The sequence below is a fragment of the Lactuca saligna genome, chromosome 8, assembly GCF_052625555.1.
Source record: "Lactuca saligna cultivar CGN05327 chromosome 8, ASM5262555v1, whole genome shotgun sequence".
NCBI lineage: Eukaryota > Viridiplantae > Streptophyta > Magnoliopsida > Asterales > Asteraceae > Lactuca > Lactuca saligna.
Window position 1 is genome coordinate 159,969,457 of NC_136424.1, and position 18,613 is coordinate 159,988,069.

Here is an 18,613-nt window from a genome sequence, read left to right on the forward strand (position 1 = left end):
TCATGGCCTTTAAGACTTTGGGTGTTACATGAAGGCTCTTCCTAGGTTCTCACACTTCTCTGCCATCAGCTGCTGAAGAACTCTTTATGATGCCAACCATCTACCTCCTGAATATCGTCATATTCACTTAGTAACTGACTCCCATCATCAAGATTTCCACAAAGTACGAATCAAATAGCATTGGGGCATCGAATAATCTCCACCAGCACATAAAACCACTCTAGGTTACAACTTTATTTGCTCTACTCACACTCAAAGGGTGTCACCAAACTCAAGCAACCCTACCTCTTGTAGGTATCTAACTACTCCCTCAGTAGGCTTCTTCAATGCTTATCTAGGTATCTCTTCTAGATTACTCCTTTACTCAAAGCTCTCTCTAAAAGATTCATGTTGGATACTCTTACTCCGCACATACTCAACGCACATCACAGATAACAGCAATTCCTAGGCTAAGGCATCACAAATCAAGTAACTCCAGTCCTAATATATGAATTACCTAGCCTATCTTTTAGCAAGCATCACTAATATCTCATAATAACTCATAACACAAATAAGTAAGGGTATTTTGTTAAATCGCCATTCGACCTCTAGATGATTGTACACACTGCTCCAACTTATTTTCTCTTAAAACTCTTTCTCATTTTAGAAAAGCCATTTCTTTTGAAATTTTTTCTCAAATCCTCAGTTTGAGTTTAGACACACCCGGAGGTGCATCCGAATCCCTCAAACCAAGCCTCTGATACCAACTTGTAACACTGTGAATTTTCCAAGCAAAATTTTCATTTAAAAATCATCTTAATCTCATTAACATAAGTCATAAAAGCTCCAAAATCTCAATTTATCAAAACACATATCCATAATAACAAAATCCAGGATCCTCTGAAATATAACTCAATCTCGTGTGTACAATCAAGTCGGCACCTTCCCATGATCCTGAGAAGTACCTGAAACACATATCACATAACACAGTAAGCACGAAGCTTAGTGAGCTCCCCAAAATACCACATACATCTCAAATAAGACCCTTCGGTCAATGTGACACTGTGGAGACCCTCTGATCCCACAACTCGGGTGGACCCTCCGGTCCTAACCCAGAAAAGCATAACATAATCACAAAGCATAGCATAATCACAAAACATAATGCATAATATATCACATAACTCAGCATATGCACATATAAACAACATATACACTGAATAACATAACAATATAAGAAAAAAAAAAGATTGTATGCATAATAACGCAAATCACAGTATAACAGATGAGAACCTCCGGACAATAATGAGGACCCTCTTGTCCCACAGCTCAGGTTGAACCCTCCGGTCCAGTATGTCTATGAAGACCCTCCGGTCACATAGTAACTACTACTTAGATATGTATAGTGAGAAGACTCAGCTCGAAAGCAAGCAAGCAATTATCCTCATACTCGAATCTCGAACTAGCTACCGCCTAACACATACGGTAAATATATATCAAATAAATACTCGATTCTTGACTCTAAGTAAACCAAAGGTTATTCTTCCTCTTTCTAACTCTTAAGTTAGTAAAAGACCATTTTACCCCTTTATGGTCTCCATTACTCATGTTTGACCAATCCCCAAAGTTACAGAAGTCGACTCAAGACCATAGACCATATTTGACCCGACTCGCCAAGTGCACCCATGCGACTCGTCGACTCCAATCGTTTCCTCAGAAGTCTCGTGAAGGTCCGGCTCAGCTTTTCGAGTTGAGCCCCAACTTGTCGAGCTATCACATGATCAAGCTCATCGGGATAAACCCTAACTGACTCGTTGAGTCGGCTCATCGACTCGACGAGTCCATTCAGAACCATTTCTCATTTAGACGATTTCAAGGTAGAAAACCTTCCCAAACTCTAGATCTGCATTCTCAAGTCTTGATTATCACGTAAAGTCACGAGCTTTACGTCCATGAATGGCACTTAGGGCTTGAAATGTCAAGAACATGCTCTAATAAGGGTTTTTCACTTGAAAGCTCTATTGTGGCTGAATAAAGCAGGGACCTTTGGACACTCAAAGTCCCAATATTAGATGGAAAAAGCCCTAAACTCCAATAATATGAGATCTACCCAACAAAAAGGAGAAAGGGATGAACTTTTACCTTTCATAGAAGCTCTTGGATGAAACAATAACGGATCTAACAACCTCTTCTTGTTCCTTGCTTGAAATCATTTTCTTATCTTCCAAAGATGCACCAAAACACTAAATATTACCTCAACACTCTATCTCTCAGCTCAATGGCCGATTATGGTTTGTCTCAGTGAAGGTAGACAGCTGATGAACCGTAAATGAGGCTATAATTGTCCTTAAATATGCCCCAAACCCGGGGATTTAGGGTTTCATCACTCAACGTCTACTCGGCGAGTCGACTCTCGGACTCGTCAAGTAGGTTACTAATCCCACGTGGCCAAACATGACTCTACTCGATGAGTTGGACTCACAAATCGTTGAGTCACTCAATAAATCTCAAAATAAGCACATAATTAATATACCTGGGAATCCAGATGTTACATTCAAACTTCCAAATCCCAAAGATATAGATCGCGTTATACGTGTTTAATTGCCAGACAAGGAACTTGAGCCAGATTTGTATCTAATTGTTTCTGACAACATAATACATGGACCTTGCGTTAATGATTTTCGATTTATGCCATGTATGAAAAATGGCAAATGTTCTAAAGGATTTCCAAATGAATTTACAAATAATACATATATTGACGATGATGGTTATCCAGTTACCGAAGACGCAACAATGGAAACAATGTCATGAAAAACGGAGTTTCTTTGGAAAATAGGTATAAAAATTAAAATTTTATTTATATAAACATTTATTTCATTATAAATGTTATCTTTGATAGGAAAGATATGTTAAATGATCTTAATTTTCTTTATGACATTTTGTTTCTTTTTTCAGATATATATTGTTCCATATAATAAGATTCTTTTAAAGCAATAACCCCATATGAATCTCGAGTGGTGTGATCAGCTTGGATCGATAAAGTACATTTTTAAGTATATTAAGAAAGGTCCAAAAAGGATCAACGCGTCTTTTTATGACGCCAAAAAAACAAAAAACAACACAAAGAAAATAACGACCATGATGAAATTATTGACTATTACAATTGTCGTTATATTTCTGCTTGTGAGGCATGCTGGAGACTTTTTAGGTATGACATTCATTATAGAACACCAAATGTTGAAAGGTTGTCGTTACACCTACAAGAGAAACAACCTGTTGTGTTTAAACCATTCCAACGTGTTACTAATGTTTTTTCTAAACCAATTATTGCTGCTTCTCAATTTTTGGCTTGGATGGAATGTAATAGCTACGAAGAAAAGGCAAGGGAGTTATCCTATGTTGAGTTACCAACTCAATATGTTTGGAATAAATCAGATAAAGTATGGACAAGAAGAAAAAAAAAGACAAAGTCACTTGGCAGAATTAATCATGTGTCTCCAAAGTTTTGTGATGTTTATTACTTACGCATTTTTCTCAACAAAGTAAAGGGTCCTACTTGCTAAGAAGATATTAGAATGGTTAACGGGACCGTTTATGACTCTTACAAAGATGCTTGCTACGCTCTTGGTCTATTAGACGATGATAGAGAGTACATATCTTCTATATGAGAAACACATCATTGGGTCACCGCTTCTTTCTGCAGGTCTCTATCTATTATGTTGATTACATTAAATAGTCTATCCCAACCTCATCATGTTTTTAAAAAGACATATAATTTTCTTTCTGATGATGTTGTTCACATTCATGAACATTAAATAGGTGTGAAAGGTACATTTTTAAATAAACTAAACCATTTACACAAAAAATATTCCTACTTTAATTGATATTATAAATAAGTTATATCATAATTTTTTAATGTTTTCAGGCTTGAAGCTAAAACCGGAAGCAATTTACCACCTAATGTTGTCGTACATTGAGAATTCTTTATTGAGTTGTGGACTAAATCTTAAGCAAATATCCAATATTCCATTACTTGATCACAAATATATTCAAGATTCTTGCAATATGTTAATTCAAGATGAGCTTAATTATGATACGTCCAGTCTTGAATCTGAATATCAACAATTGCATTAAAAATTAAATGTTGAGCAAAAAAATGTTTATGATATAATTATGAATGTAGTTAACAACAAAAAGGTGGTGTCTTTTTCCTCTATGGTTATGGAGGAACAGGAAAAACATTTGTTTTGGAAGACATTGTCCGTTGCTATTAGATCTAAATGTGAAGTAGTTATTAATGTTGCTTAAAGCGGAATTGCAGCACTCATTCTTTCTGGTGGTAGGACAATGCATTCAAGATTTCATATACCAATTAACTTGAATGAGAATTCGCATTTTTCTATTATGCCAAGTAACGATGTAGCTGCCATGTTGAACAAAGCGAGCCTTATAATTTGGGACGAAGCCCAATGATGAATCGTCATTGTTTCGAAGCAGTTGATAGGACACTTAGAGATATTATCCTTCCATCAGACAATGATACACCATTTGGAGGCAAGACCATTGTATTTGGAGGCGACTTTCGACAAATTCTTCGAATAATACAAAGAGGAAATCATTCAGATATTGTGCAGGCATCATTGCATTCATCAAGATTATGGTGTGAATGTACAATTTTACGTTTAACTGTAAACATGAAGCTTTAGGTCGGTTGTCCAAACAATGAATTAAAATAGACAAAATCATTTTCTGATTGGATTCTTAAAAATGGTGAAGGTACTATCGGTGGTCCTAATGATGGTGAAGTTGAAGTTGAATTTCCAAAAGATGTGATCGTTCCCTCTACGGGTGACCATATTCATTCTATTGTATCCTGTATTTATTCATCCTTTCAAAACCATCTTGATGATCCATCATATTTTCAAGATAAAGCTATTTTGGTCCCTACTAATGAAGAACTTGATGCTATCCACGACTACATGTTAGAACTGATGAAAGATGAAGGGAAAACATATCTGAGTTCAGATTCCTTATGTGAGACTGATGCAGAAGATTCTTTTGAGGAATCAGTATACTCTACGGATGTGTTGAATGCTTTTAAGGCCTTCGGAATTCCCAACCATAAACTTATACTAAAAGAAGGTGTTTTGGTCATGTTGCTTCGTAATATCGACCAAACCAGAGGACAATGCAATGATGCTAGATTACAAATCATAAGGCTTGCAAGACACGTCATTGAAGCACAAATCCTATCTGGGTGATGTTTCAACGAGACTACTTATATATCTTGCACGAATCCTATATGGGTGATGTTTCAACGAGACTACTTATAATCTAGTACTATATTAAACCACGACTATAAACTACTTTTAGTCATAAGATTTGTTCGTTTATCATGACTATTATTGACTTTTAGTGAAACGTATTCTATTAAACTGTAACCAGAAACTAATATTAGTCACAAGTTTTTCGTTTTTCATGACTACTATTGACTTTTACTGACTTGTAATATATTAACTCATGGCCATAAACTTGTTTTAGTCACACGTTTTTTCGTTCGGCATAGCTATTATTGATTTTTAGTGACACATAATTGATTAAACAGTGACTATTATTGACATCCAATCACACTTTTTTGTTTATTATGACTATTGTTGAACTGAAGATCATTTATATGTCAAATATCGTTTAATTAACATCATATACATTATTTTAACACACAACTTAAATTAATAAAAATACTATACAAATTGTCTAATACATTAAAAATGTCAAATACAATTACATATAAAATATAATAAATGTTTAACAACTTAGTCATTAAAAAAACATTTGTTGGATTACCAAGTGTTTGTTAAGTTATCTTATAAAAGCCACCAAGTGTTGCTTAACTCAAGTTTGTCTTCATTGTAAATCAATTTGCATATCTCCAGTTACCCGCAACAAGCAAAATGTTTTCACCGATTAGTAAGATTTCTCAAAGTACATTTTTAAAATAGTAAAATTTTGAAAGTATGATACTATATATAATGACCAAACCATGCTTTTTTAACCAATCAGGAGTCTCGAGAATGAGATCCTTCAATAATCATAAGCACATTATGTAAAGATCTATTTACATGACACAAACTCCCTCACTTAAAAGAGTAACCTTACTAGTGACTACAAGCATAACAAAACCAGCAGTTATAGTTTGAGAGGATACCAAGGGATAGTTACCAATGTACTTGCTAAGAAACATCTTGAAGTATGAGCTTCACCATTTTTTTTATAAAGCATGAGCATAACCCTCATAGGAGTAGCATGACATCTAGTTATTATCTTCAGAGTACATGTTCTTGACTTGTCAATATTGAAGTTAGTGTTGTAGTGTATCTCATGAACAAGACAAGCACAACAAGTAATCACATGAACAAGAGAAGTAAGCAGATAAGAATTATAAATCACTACAAAATCTTAATTAAATTATATTTAAAAGAGTAAACCCATCTTCTAGATATAAAGGAAGAACTTTGAGAAAAGAAGATGGCCAATAGAATGGTCCAAAATACTATTCCAATTTGTTGATATGAATCCGGATGCATATGTTCAATAGCCTAAAAAAAGTAGTGTAGATAAGAAAAGAAATAGCAATTAGCCATAGTCCAAAGATTAATGGCCATCAGCTTCAAGAAGAATTACTTGTCATTTTTCTTGATTCTTGCTAGTGTTTTTACACCCAAGTTAGTGTAAGAATTACTTGTCATTTTTCTTGATTCTTGCTAGTGTTTTTACACCCAAGTCAGTGCAAATCGATGTAAAGTCAACATACTCACATCTGTTGGCCAAGATTGTTGAATCACCCACTACTGTATCAATTTCCTGAGTAGAAGCAAATCAATAGAAAGTTAGATGTCTATCTAAGTAAATAATATGTTGTTTATCTTTTGAACACCAAATTTTAACCTTTTAATGGGAGTTTCTCGTAACACATAACCTTTTGGAACAGTTGCAGACCCTACTAGGGTTTGGTTATTACCTCAAGAATCTGTTAAATTGAAGGAAAATAGGAATTTTGGATTACCAATTTGAGAAATCACACACCCTTATATGATTGTTTTGCTCGTGTTCGTTTTCCCCTTTCTCTGGCGGTTCGTACTCAACAGAGAATAAAGTGACATTGAAGGTCTCTCCTTTTTACCAAATTATAGGCATAACCAAATACATATAAGGAAACCATAAAAACCTAGGAATCATGATTTATTATCCTTGAAAACCACCGTTTGAACTCTAAAACAAAAAAAATATGGGCAATTAGGTAAATTGATTAACACTAAAATAGAGAAATTCAAAGTTTTCAGACTAAAATATAATAGATAGCCCAAAAAGAATTTCATCAAGGGTAAAATCGATGTCTGTTCTATAATCAATAGGATCTGAAACACTAGTACCAAAAAAAAAAAACACACACACACACACACTAGTACAAAAAAGACATAAAATAACGTAAAGTTGCATGCTAATATTTAGCTCGAGATCAATCAAGTTTCATGTTTCTTCCTCAACTAGTATTTAGTTTGATAGTATTATATTTTAGGTACTTGCACAACAATTAGTCTTATTATTTTTTTGTGAAAACATTTGTATTTTAAATATTAAGAATATTGTTGTTAGACAAATTTGAATCGAAGTTATGATGTTGTGTTTTCTATTTTTTATCTTAATTATCTTATTATTATTTTTATATTCCATTTAAATTAAAGAAATTTATGACCATATTTATTAATATACTTTCTTTGCGTTAAAAAATATCACTAAAAACATAAAAATAATACTTATTTTAGCAATTAAATAGTGGCACAAAAATAAAACCACTAAACTCTACAAGTGATGTTAAGTGATATAGTGGAAGTCTCACTAAAACCCAATAAGGATGCGATGATATAACCAAAAAATGTCATTAAAAGCCTTTAGTGGCAGCACTTTTAGTAACACTTTTTGTGGCAGACAACATTTAGTGGCACTTTTTTGTTATTAGTAACATTTTTTCTGTGCGACTAAATGTCATTTTATTTCTAGTGTGATGAATTAACCTTATCTTTAATATAGATGAATTCGAAAAAACTATCAAACCCTAGTTTATGGTTTCATATCAATGTCTTGATATGAAATTGTTCCTTGGACGATTATCCATATAACCTAGATTTCGTGTAATCTAGAAATACTGAAATATCATATTTTAAAAGTGATCAAACAATATTCAAGCATATTGATGATTCATCTCGATTTCAGAAACATTATGTACTTCCAACCTTAAAAACTTATGTAAATTCATCTATGCTCTGAAGTAGGCTTCTCAGTATCAAAAGTTTCATCGGTCATCACCTCATATGGTTTTGAGACAAATGTTGTTGATGATTGTGTATATAATTTAAACATGTCAAATTCAATATTGTATTTAATTTATAATGAGGAAATATTGTATTTTTCTAGTTGCTATTAAGAGCATCCACAATAGTGAGTTCAATGGGAGAGTTGAATGAGGTGACAAGTCCATGTGTCATTCAATGAATGAAACTCAACCATTGTGAGATGCCACCTTGGCATTCAATGGATTTGGAGTTCAATGGCCATTGAACTCTTCAATGCGAAAAAGAAAAGTTTTAATCCTTAAATATTTACTATAAATTACATTTTGTAATATTCTATTAAACTTTGTAGAGTTGGATCCCCTAAATTAATTAGGAATTGTGGATGCGTTTATTAATCTTTGCTTAAAGAATAATTAAAACTGGTCAAAGATATCTACTTATCAAAAGGACTTGTAGGACCATATATGCATGTTGCTTATTCAAACTCATGGACCTTTTCATAGATTTTTATCAAACACTACACAAGTTTGTATATAAATTCAATTCTTACACATGAATACTGAATTAGAACTTATCAAACCAACTTATATCTTCAATGGCGATCCAACACTCTCTCATTTTCAACATATGTTTCCTTCTGCTGCTTCTACCCAAATCAATTCAAGCTGAATCTGACAACAATCGAAAGGTACCTGCTTGTAATCTTCTACCTTTCTGACACATTAATAGATGCCATCGTAACTTTACTCATTTTTATGATTAGAAGGCATCGCCTGGATACAGGGCATGTTTTGTTTAATGAGTTTAATGTTTCCAGTTAAAATGATCAATGGTGAAGTAACTGGTTATATGCAGGTATACGTGGTGTATATGGGCCACAACGCTCGAGATGATGCGTCTACCTCCTCCTTTCACTTGAGCATGCTACAAGAAGTTGTTGGCAGGTCACCTACGTACCTCATCCTACTCCATATCTAATTTACAGTTTGATAATTCTTATGGTAGAAGCGACTTTAAATGTTAAGAAGCTTTAGTAACAGTAAATACAATTTGGAGTATAATATATACTCCAACATTTGGTAGCCGTTTGTACACATACAGATCAGCTGAACCCGTCACTAACACAAGATATATCAAGGGTATATAACAGGAACTGGTTAAATGGCAAATCGTAGCCACAATTTCGTTTTAAATATGGATTCTTTAGTGTAGAGTATGAGACTAGGTGTATAGTTTTCGCTTTTATGGTTCTATACTTTTGACATTTGACAAAAAAGTGACACGTATACGGTGGATACTAATTACCCATTTGCTCTCATGTAACTTTACTATGGCAGGGATGCAAAGAAACATATGCTTCAAAGATACACTAAAAGCTTCCATGGATTTTCAGCAAGACTTACGGAAGAGGAGGTTAAGAAGCTGTCAGGTATGCATATGTAGATGTCTCATCAAACATGGAGAAAATCATATGAATCCAATTTAATCTTGGATGCTTCATTTATATATACATATAGGGATGGAGGGGGTTGTTTCTGTGTTTCCTAGCAAATCGAATAAACTAGCAACCGCAAGCTCATGGGACTTCTTAGGTTTCCCACTTACAGTCAACAGATCAACAACGGAAAGTGATATCATCATCGGGGTTTTTGACACCGGAATTTGGCCGGAATCTGCCAGTTTCACTGACCTAGGATATGGTCCTCCTCCTGCTAAATGGAAGGGCATTTGCGAAGCCAATTTCACTTGCAACAAGTAATAGATTCATTTCAATTCCTAATATATGTGTTAATTCATTCTTTTCTTAGTTTCTGACTTTTTCTTGGTAATGTAAACAGCAAAATAATCGGAGCGCGACACTTCAAGGCAGATGGAATATACGACCCGAAAGAGTTCAAATCACCGAGAGACTCTGATGGCCATGGAACCCACACCGCATCCACTGCTGCAGGAAACGTAGTGAGGAACGCAAATCTACTTGGCCTCCAGTCAGGAATAGCTCGAGGGGGTGTGCCAAGAGCTAGGATCGCAGTATATAAGGTGTGTTGGATAGAGGGTTGTCGAAGTGAAGACGTTCTTTCTGCTTTTGAAGCTGCCATTGCTGATGGTGTTGACATAATCACCGTTTCTGCTGGCTTAACATCTGCCGAAGAGCTTTTTAATGATGTTTACGCTATTGGTTCCTTTCATGCAATGCAAAAAGGAATACTTACTGTACAATCTGCTATGAACGAAGGACCTATGCCACAGACCACCGGTAGTATCGCTCCATGGATTCTTTCCGTGGGTGCTAGCACTAAAAACCCTGATTTAGTCACCCCAGTAAGACTAGGAAATGGTATAGTTGTTAATGTGAGTGCTATCTCTCTTTAAACCTACTTATTACTACATCATTTAGTAAGGAAAAAAACTGCTGACTTCATTCTTATCTCAGGGAGTTTCAATAAATCCATTTACACTTGAGAGAATGTATCCTTTAATCTATGCTGGAGATGTGCCGAATATCACGGCTGGATTCAATGGAACAATATCGAGGTAAAGTAAGATTTTTTTTAAATAGATTTTCATGAGAAGTTTTGTTTAACTATAACAATAAAATATTTATCTATTATCTTCCGTTTGTTCATGAATGTGTATATGTATCAGGTTTTGCGTCCCAAACTCATTGGACAAGAATTTAGTGAAGGGAAAAATAATATTATGTGATGCTATATCGACTGGAGAACCTGAAATGTTGGCTGGTGCTGTCGGATCTATCATGAGGTATCCTGGACCTTATTTTGAAGTCGTGCGTTCTTATACTTTGCCTGTTAGTGTTGTGAACTCCGAGCAAGCAATAAGAATTGCCCGCTACATACAATCAACAAGGTAATTAACCTATATATTTTTCAATCATCAAGAGTTTATTAATTACATAAACTGATCAACTCTTTAAAAATTCATTTCAGAAATGCAACTGCGATAATAATGAAGAGTGAAGACGACAACAATGGGTCTACCCCGTATGTTGCCTCTTTCTCGTCAAGAGGTCCAAATCCAACAATTACAAGTATCTTGAAGGTAATTCATATTGTTTTTGCATTATAAACAGTGACTAAAATATAACAAAAGTAATCTCTATAGTATTCATATTGCATAGTTTAATGAGAAAGTTAAATAAGATGGAATCTCTAATTAACATTCAATGAATTAAACGTTATATTATGGGTTAATGGATATGAATAAGATGGATGTCATGTTGGGGTTTAATGGGTATATGAAGTTTAATGTCAATGGAACTCTTCAATTGGAAAAGAAACTATTTTAACTTTTAAAGCAATGTTCAATTTATTATAGAAAATATTAATAGAGTTGTATAGAGAGTCTAAAGACAAGCTTTCAATTAAATAGTTATTGTCTTAAGTAAAGTAATTTACCACCATCATTTACATGAATATTGTGGATACCAGGACCTACTAGTATGCACCGAATTATTGTCTTTAAATAGTTGAGCTTTTCAAATCGTTTCAGACAAGCTTTCGCAACGCCATGTATACTTACTAGATATATAGTGACAACTTGTAATCTGTCGCTATAAGCATCTTTAATATATTTATTGGCGACAAGTCATGGGTCATAGGTAAAGCCACGGACAGTTGAAAAGTCAGCAAAGACGGATGATAGGAACTCCAAATAATTTAAAAGTCATAAATGTCTTTGTGACAATATGAACACTCACCAAAGTATTTGGGACATCTGTCATAAGTGTGGCATCAACAGTTATAGTGACGGTTTGATTATTCACAAGTGGTCCTTTAGGCTTTTAAGGGGTCAAAATTCTATGCCCGATAGTGACTTCAAGTTTATTCCAAGGTGGCATGCAATTCACAATTTTCGGATTTAGGACCGCCTCAAAGACTATGAATGGCCCCATTTTAATTGATTTCATTTGATATTACACTCCCTTCCCTTAATTTAAGTTAAAGCTCCATTATTTATCCCTACCTCATCGCATTTTTAATTTATTCCCCGCCTCATTTTTATATATGCATGCATATCGAACATTTTTGAAAACCAAAATGGCTAGCTTTATGTATATTGAACTATTCACAATAATTCATATCACAGTTTGAAAGCATAAATGATTTGCAATATTGTGCTAATGACAACGCTCATAATAATTTTTATTCGATTTATATATACAGCCAGACCTAACAGCTCCTGGGGTACGAATTCTAGCAGCATGGCCACCTGTGGCTCCAATTACCGAAGTAGAAGGAGACAGAAGATCGGTACCATTCAACATGATATCAGGGACATCAATGGCATGCCCACACGTCAGTGGGATAGCTGCATATATCAAAACATTTAACCCAACATGGTCTCCTGCAGCCATTAAGTCGGCTCTCATGACAACAGGTAAACTATATAGTGTTGAATACGAATATCGCGTATCTACCTACATTTGTATATCCAACTCTAAGGACATAAATTCTTGTATGAAAATGATTGAAGCTTCTACTATGAGTGCCCGGATCAACACAGATGCTGAATTTGCATATGGAGCTGGCAATCTTAATCCAATTAAAGCTATGAAACCAGGGCTGATATATGATGCTGATGAGGTAGATTACGTAAGTCTTTTGTGTCAGGAAGGCTACAGTAGCCAACATATTAGAAGCCTTACTGGGGACAACAGTAGTAGCTGCTCTCAGATCATGGAACAAACTAAGGATACAAACTATCCTTCCTTTGTCATACCGACACTGCGCAAGAAAGTTATTGATTCAAGTTTCAATAGGACTGTCACCAATGTCGGCTCTGCAACATCAACATATAGAGCTTTCATAACTCAACCACTTGTTAGCGGTTTGAGGATACAGGTTGAGCCCAATGTTTTAGGGTTCGAACGTATTGGGCAAAAGATGTCTTTTAAGGTGTCTGTGCAGGCAACCATACAGAACTTAGATAACCCAATTGTTTCTGGTGCTTTGACATGGGATGATGGAGTGCATCAAGTGAGAAGCCCAATCGTTGTGCATGTTCCATGATAATGATTTACTACAAAGATTGTTGTATTCTCTTATAATCTTTTTCTTGTTGTATATCATATATACTAAATTTTCAATATGTGATATTTTATGCAAACATCAATATTTTAATCAAATGTTCTTTTAGAAAGCGCATCCACAATTCATTAAAATTGTTAGAGTTTAAGAAGCCTTGATAAAAAGATTATCAAAGCACTAAGTATTAGAAACATGAACTTAAGAAATTCAATAAGTATTGTTTTTCTGAAAGTTAAGATGTTTATGAATACATGTCGAAGCTAGTGGAAGCATATGTGTTATGTTTTATAATAATCATCATGATAGTGGGAGCATAAAAGTTATGATTGCATGATTATTATGGAAAGTTTTGCAAGTTGGCAATATTAATTATAGAAAAACAAGAGTTATACCTTGCAAAGTCGTAAGGGTTGTATAGTTGTTTTGCTATAATTAAGGGAGAGAATATTATGCTTCATTTCAAATCTAAAGGATTAGGTTGTGGAATGTTAATAAATTTAGTCAAAGGTACATAGTGTGTTCTTAAAATTTCGATTATGATTACGGCATTCGTCTTCACAATTCGAATTTTGAGAACATAGAAAATAAAACATTGTGTGTCGTGTCCCATACGCTTCGGGTATAGGATCGATTGCAAATGCTTTAATGTTTGACCATTCTAAAATTTTCCAAATGTCCAGCGCATTTAGAGGGAAAAGAGACTAGAATTGGCTCTGACTAAAATAATTAAACAACTATCAAAGGACGATTCGAAGTTCGACGAGAATTGGTCGCTTGTGAGTAGTTGGAAGTATATTATTGGAAATTATGGAAATGTTTCCATATTGGATGGACAATATCGACATCATTACGAATAGATAAGATTCTATTAAGTAATTAGTTGTCATATGGAAAATATGGAAGCATGTCCATATTGGGAAGTAAATATTGTGTGCATGCTAGGAGCATGGGACAAGTGTAATAATTCAAGTATAAAGTTGATTACCCGAAACGACAAATAATGAGTAATCGATATGGTGATAAATAAAACGTGTTTTGTTTATACTCAAAGGTTTGAGGCCATATGGGATTAGTATTATTCTTGTGTTTCACCTTGCATGTTTTGACTTCCAGAATAATTGAGTTTATTAAGAATAATCGAATTATTCGAACGGGCCACATTCGTTCATATGTTGGAAGTAGATATGAATGAAGATTGTCGTGAATTGGTGTGTGGATTGTCTAAAAGAGTATTAGACATAAGTAAATGTTTGCTGCAACGTTCATGAGTGCTTATGAATATGATTTGAGCATTGGATTAAACTCACGCTCACTTGGATCACTATCTCGAGTGATTAGTGAGACGATAACATCTTATATTCTTAAAACCGAGATGTGTGAGTTGTATCTTGCTAATCGGTTGCACATTGATAATATGTAAACGCACTAGTAACTTGGTATTATAAAACATATTGTTGTGTGTGATTTGGTTAGTGAGTGCAAGCAAGCATTGTATCAAAGTTTATCCGTTCCTTTTATCCAAGGTAGGATAAAAGCGATATCTTTGGGCCCATCGATGGTTTAGTGATGACATACGTAAATGCTCGGCCGGGATAGGGCTAATTTGATTTGTTCAATTAGTCTGTCGTCATAAATCGGAAATCGAGAAGTAGTACAAAGAGAATGATTTGAAATCATATCTCATACGATATCTAGAATGGAGGAATATATGATCCTTTATCTAAGGACATGCGTATCTGATATGATCAGAGTTGACAGCGGCTTTGGAAAGCTACGATTGCAGATCAGGATCTGAAGTCATACGCAGAATAGTTGTTAGACTTATCCAAGTGGGAGACTGTTGGATTAGTGTCTAAGTCCATAACTATTTTGGTATGTACTTGACCCGATGGTGCATGGTCCTTTTGGGTTGCCTTCACCAAAGCAACTTGATAGGATGATTTATGGAGAGTAAGGATTGAATATGATTTATTAATGTATTATGAGAATAATATATTAAAGGAGAAATCATATTGTTTAATTAATATTAGTCAATAATTAATTGGTAATTAGTTTTGTGACTAAAAGAGATTAATTAAACTTAAGGGACTGGAATTGTAATTATAGGATAATTGCAATTTGGGCCATGGATTGCCTTGTATCAAGGGTTGGACGAATTCTATGGGGAAGCCCATAAGGAAATCGTCCAAGGGCTTGATTAAAAGGAGTCTATGGGTTGCTTAGGGCTTAAGCATCCAAATTAGGGTTTCCTTGTTAGATAACCCTAATAGCCTAACTATATAAAGACCCCTTAAGGCTCAAAAACGTGGCTAAGCTTCTTGTAAGGGTTTACACACGTTTTTGGCAGCCTCCAACCTCTCTCCTCTTCATCCTCTTACTTATGGTGTTTGTGAGCCATTAGAGGAGTGACACTTGTGACTCTAAGCCTTCCAAAGTCATTTCAAGGAGGAATTGGGATTGTTATTGCTACATAACAATCAAGGTATGATCTTAAACCTAATTACATATTAATATGATTACTTGTATGCTAGAATTAGGGTTTATAGTCTTGGATTCAAAGCATGTACAATAGAGAAACCTAGATCCAAGCATTAGGGTTTGTATGAGCACATAGGATGTCTTATGACCAAAATCCCATCAAAATTGACACAAGATTAACCCTACAAAACTTTTAGTTGTTGCATGCCTTATGTATCGTTGATAATGAGGTTAGTCACCACTAAATACGTAGCCTATAATGCCTAGTTTGTTTAGACCCCTTTACCTCCTCTTTTCCGGATTACAAATTGTTCTTTCTCTCTAGATTTAGCTATTGGCCATCATTCGGCCCAACTATACCATTTCCCTTCTCTCTTGCTTTCGGTGACCACCATTACCATCACCTACACAACCAACACTATCACTACAATCGGCATCGCATTCTTTTCAACACTACCACCATTGGTGTTGCATTTCTCTCAACACCACGACAAAGACCTATGTTCTTCTCTTCTTCGGAGACCAACACCAACAACATTCTTCCTCTCTATCGGCACTCATTACCATCATCATCTTTGTCGCCGGCCAAGAGGTAAGTTTCTTCCTCTGATCTTTTGCTAATTGCTTTAAAAGTTGTCTAGTATGCTTAAATGTGTGAAACACCATTTGTAGTCTTTTGTCTATATCCTTGAGAAATCCATGTGTGTTGTTGGTTTTTCCCTAATTGAAAAATCCATGTGTAGTGTGCTTAATGTTTGTAAACTTCATGTGTATTTTTATGACAAAATGCTTGAAAAATCCATGTGTGATGTGGTAATTTTGTAAAATTCATATAAAATCGCTATCTATTCGATTTTTAGTGATAATAGTGCGATTGGAAAGATGTGAATATCTGTTTTTTTTTTTTCATATTTATACCTCATAGACCAATTCATGCTCCAAGATAAGTTAAGACTGACATCTCTATAGTGCTACCAAAATCCATGTGTATCTCATAAGCAAACACATTCTTTAAGATAGCCAAAAATGTCGTTGATAATAATAATAATTATTCACCTAGTTGTAGAGTTGTAATCGACTTCAATAAGTACTTTCAAAATAATCCAGTTATAATTACCAAGGAGTGAGATTGAAACTAAAGTTACTCCTCCAACGGGTATCGTTAATGAAGTTTTTGAGGGCGAGACTAATTATGATGAAACTAAAACATGTAGACCTTGCACAAAGGAATGCAATGTCAATGGTCGAACATCTCAAGGTAAATTCTTTGTATAAGTAAGTTTTATATGTTTATTTTTTATTCCTTTTTTACTTTACTATTTTTCTTTATTTGTAGGAAACTTTCGATCTTAATGAAGTTTCTTGAGATCGCCAACATGTTCTTTTATGGGAAGGTCTGACCACGATGATGACTAAGTATTTTAGATATAGAAAAAGCAAAGCAAAAAAACATTTTAAAAACGTGGGAGGGTGAAATTCTCTCATGGATGGAGCTTCAAGTTTCCAGATCCTCACCGAACTCCACCACAATTAATTTGGGTTAGATTTCATAAAGTTTAGGAGTTTTAAATGCAATAACATCAATATAATCAACTAACAATCTCAAATGAATTTCAATTTTTGGATTTGAACTATAATCCAAATCCTATATCACCATTTATGGAAGAAAGGGTGGAGTTTTATCTTCCAAACTTGATGTTGACTCTTAGCTTCCAAATCCTACCTTGATTCTCTCGAAAATCGACTTTAACTCTTCAATCAAGATTCAAATCACCATTCACGAGCTTTCCCTCCTTCTAATGCCACTATCTTTTATTAGGTAGAACACATCCTTATATACTTTACTACTATGATTATGTAGTTTAACTCTTTGGTACAATTTCTCCCAACCGCTATCTAGTCATAAAAATTATTTCATGTCGCCGCTATTGTTTGGAGTCGCCGCTAAAGGTGTTGCCGCTATTGCTGACACGGTGGCGATCCGTGTGAAACAATCCCTGTCCGTTCGATCTGTATTTAATCTGACGGTCGTGAATTCCAAAAAAATGTGCTTCCTTTTCCCTCCAAGTGTGTCGCTACTAGAACCCCTTTGTCGCCGCTAAAACCCTCCTGTCGCCGCTATTGAGTTGCATCAGATAACCCCCCAGTCGACCCTTCTTTCCTTCTATCGTTGTATCTCTCAAAACTCCGACTACCTTCACCATCTGCACCGCATTACGATTCCGATTACCGGGAGTCACTTTACTGGTGACGGGCCTTATTTACCGCCGACCCACCCTCATTACCGGCGGCCATTGAATTTATTGAGGGAAATTCCGACCACAACAACACTTCAGTGAAATTGAGAAATCTAAGGTCGAATTTCTTTCCATAATTTCTATGCTTCTTGTGTTTTGATGTTAGTTTTATCATTCAAAACTGATTGTATCATTGATTTCTATGTTTTCTAAGATTTTTTTGGTTAGTGATTTTGAGTGTCGACCAAGCTTCTTGTTTGGCTGTAAATTGATGATTTTTGAGTGATTATGTGTGTTTTATCATATCTTATGCAACCTATTGTATAATTGATTTGTGTTTATGTTCATTGTGGTGTGTTGGCATGAAAATGGAATTAGACATGGTTTGTGTGATTTTGTATTTAGGTGTATATTTTTCTATGATAAGATGAAGTGATAAAGTTCTTGATTGATAAGTTATAGTTTTTTTAGTAATTTTAATTTGTGCATGGAAATATCTTTAGATGAATTTGTATGATTTTGT

At 34.7% G+C, this 18,613-nt stretch overlaps 2 protein-coding genes across 2 annotated transcripts; both read left to right on the forward strand.

Moving 5' to 3' along the window:
* Window positions 1-4,448: 4,448 nt before the first annotated feature.
* Window positions 4,449-5,237, forward strand: LOC145010234 (uncharacterized). The gene is made up of 2 exons (XM_078968799.1): window positions 4,449-4,644; window positions 4,753-5,237. The coding sequence occupies exons 1-2, from the start codon at window positions 4,449-4,451 to the stop codon at window positions 5,235-5,237; spliced, it is 681 nt and encodes a 226-aa protein (XP_078824925.1).
* Window positions 5,238-8,859: 3,622 nt separating this feature from the next.
* LOC145012147 (cucumisin-like) lies at window positions 8,860-13,487 on the forward strand. Its single transcript, XM_078970926.1, has 10 exons — window positions 8,860-9,015; window positions 9,183-9,271; window positions 9,665-9,756; window positions 9,845-10,082; window positions 10,166-10,679; window positions 10,762-10,862; window positions 10,974-11,195; window positions 11,276-11,387; window positions 12,512-12,725; window positions 12,822-13,487. Exons 1-10 carry the CDS (start codon window positions 8,923-8,925, stop codon window positions 13,355-13,357), a joined length of 2,211 nt encoding a protein of 736 aa, XP_078827052.1. The 5' UTR covers window positions 8,860-8,922; the 3' UTR covers window positions 13,358-13,487.
* Window positions 13,488-18,613: the final 5,126 nt, after the last annotated feature.

Excerpts from the sequence above, each read along its gene's own strand:
- LOC145010234 (XM_078968799.1), top strand. The coding sequence starts at position 4,449 with ATGAATCGTCATTGTTTCGAAGCAGTTGATAGGACACTTAGAGATATT. Across the intron at positions 4,645-4,752 it reads ATCAAGATTATGGTGTGAAT|GTACTATCGGTGGTCCTAAT; the intron begins GTACAATTTTAC and ends AAAATGGTGAAG.
- LOC145012147 (XM_078970926.1), top strand. The coding sequence starts at position 8,923 with ATGGCGATCCAACACTCTCTCATTTTCAACATATGTTTCCTTCTGCTG. Across the intron at positions 9,272-9,664 it reads CTACAAGAAGTTGTTGGCAG|GGATGCAAAGAAACATATGC; the intron begins GTCACCTACGTA and ends TTACTATGGCAG. Across the intron at positions 10,083-10,165 it reads GCCAATTTCACTTGCAACAA|CAAAATAATCGGAGCGCGAC; the intron begins GTAATAGATTCA and ends TAATGTAAACAG.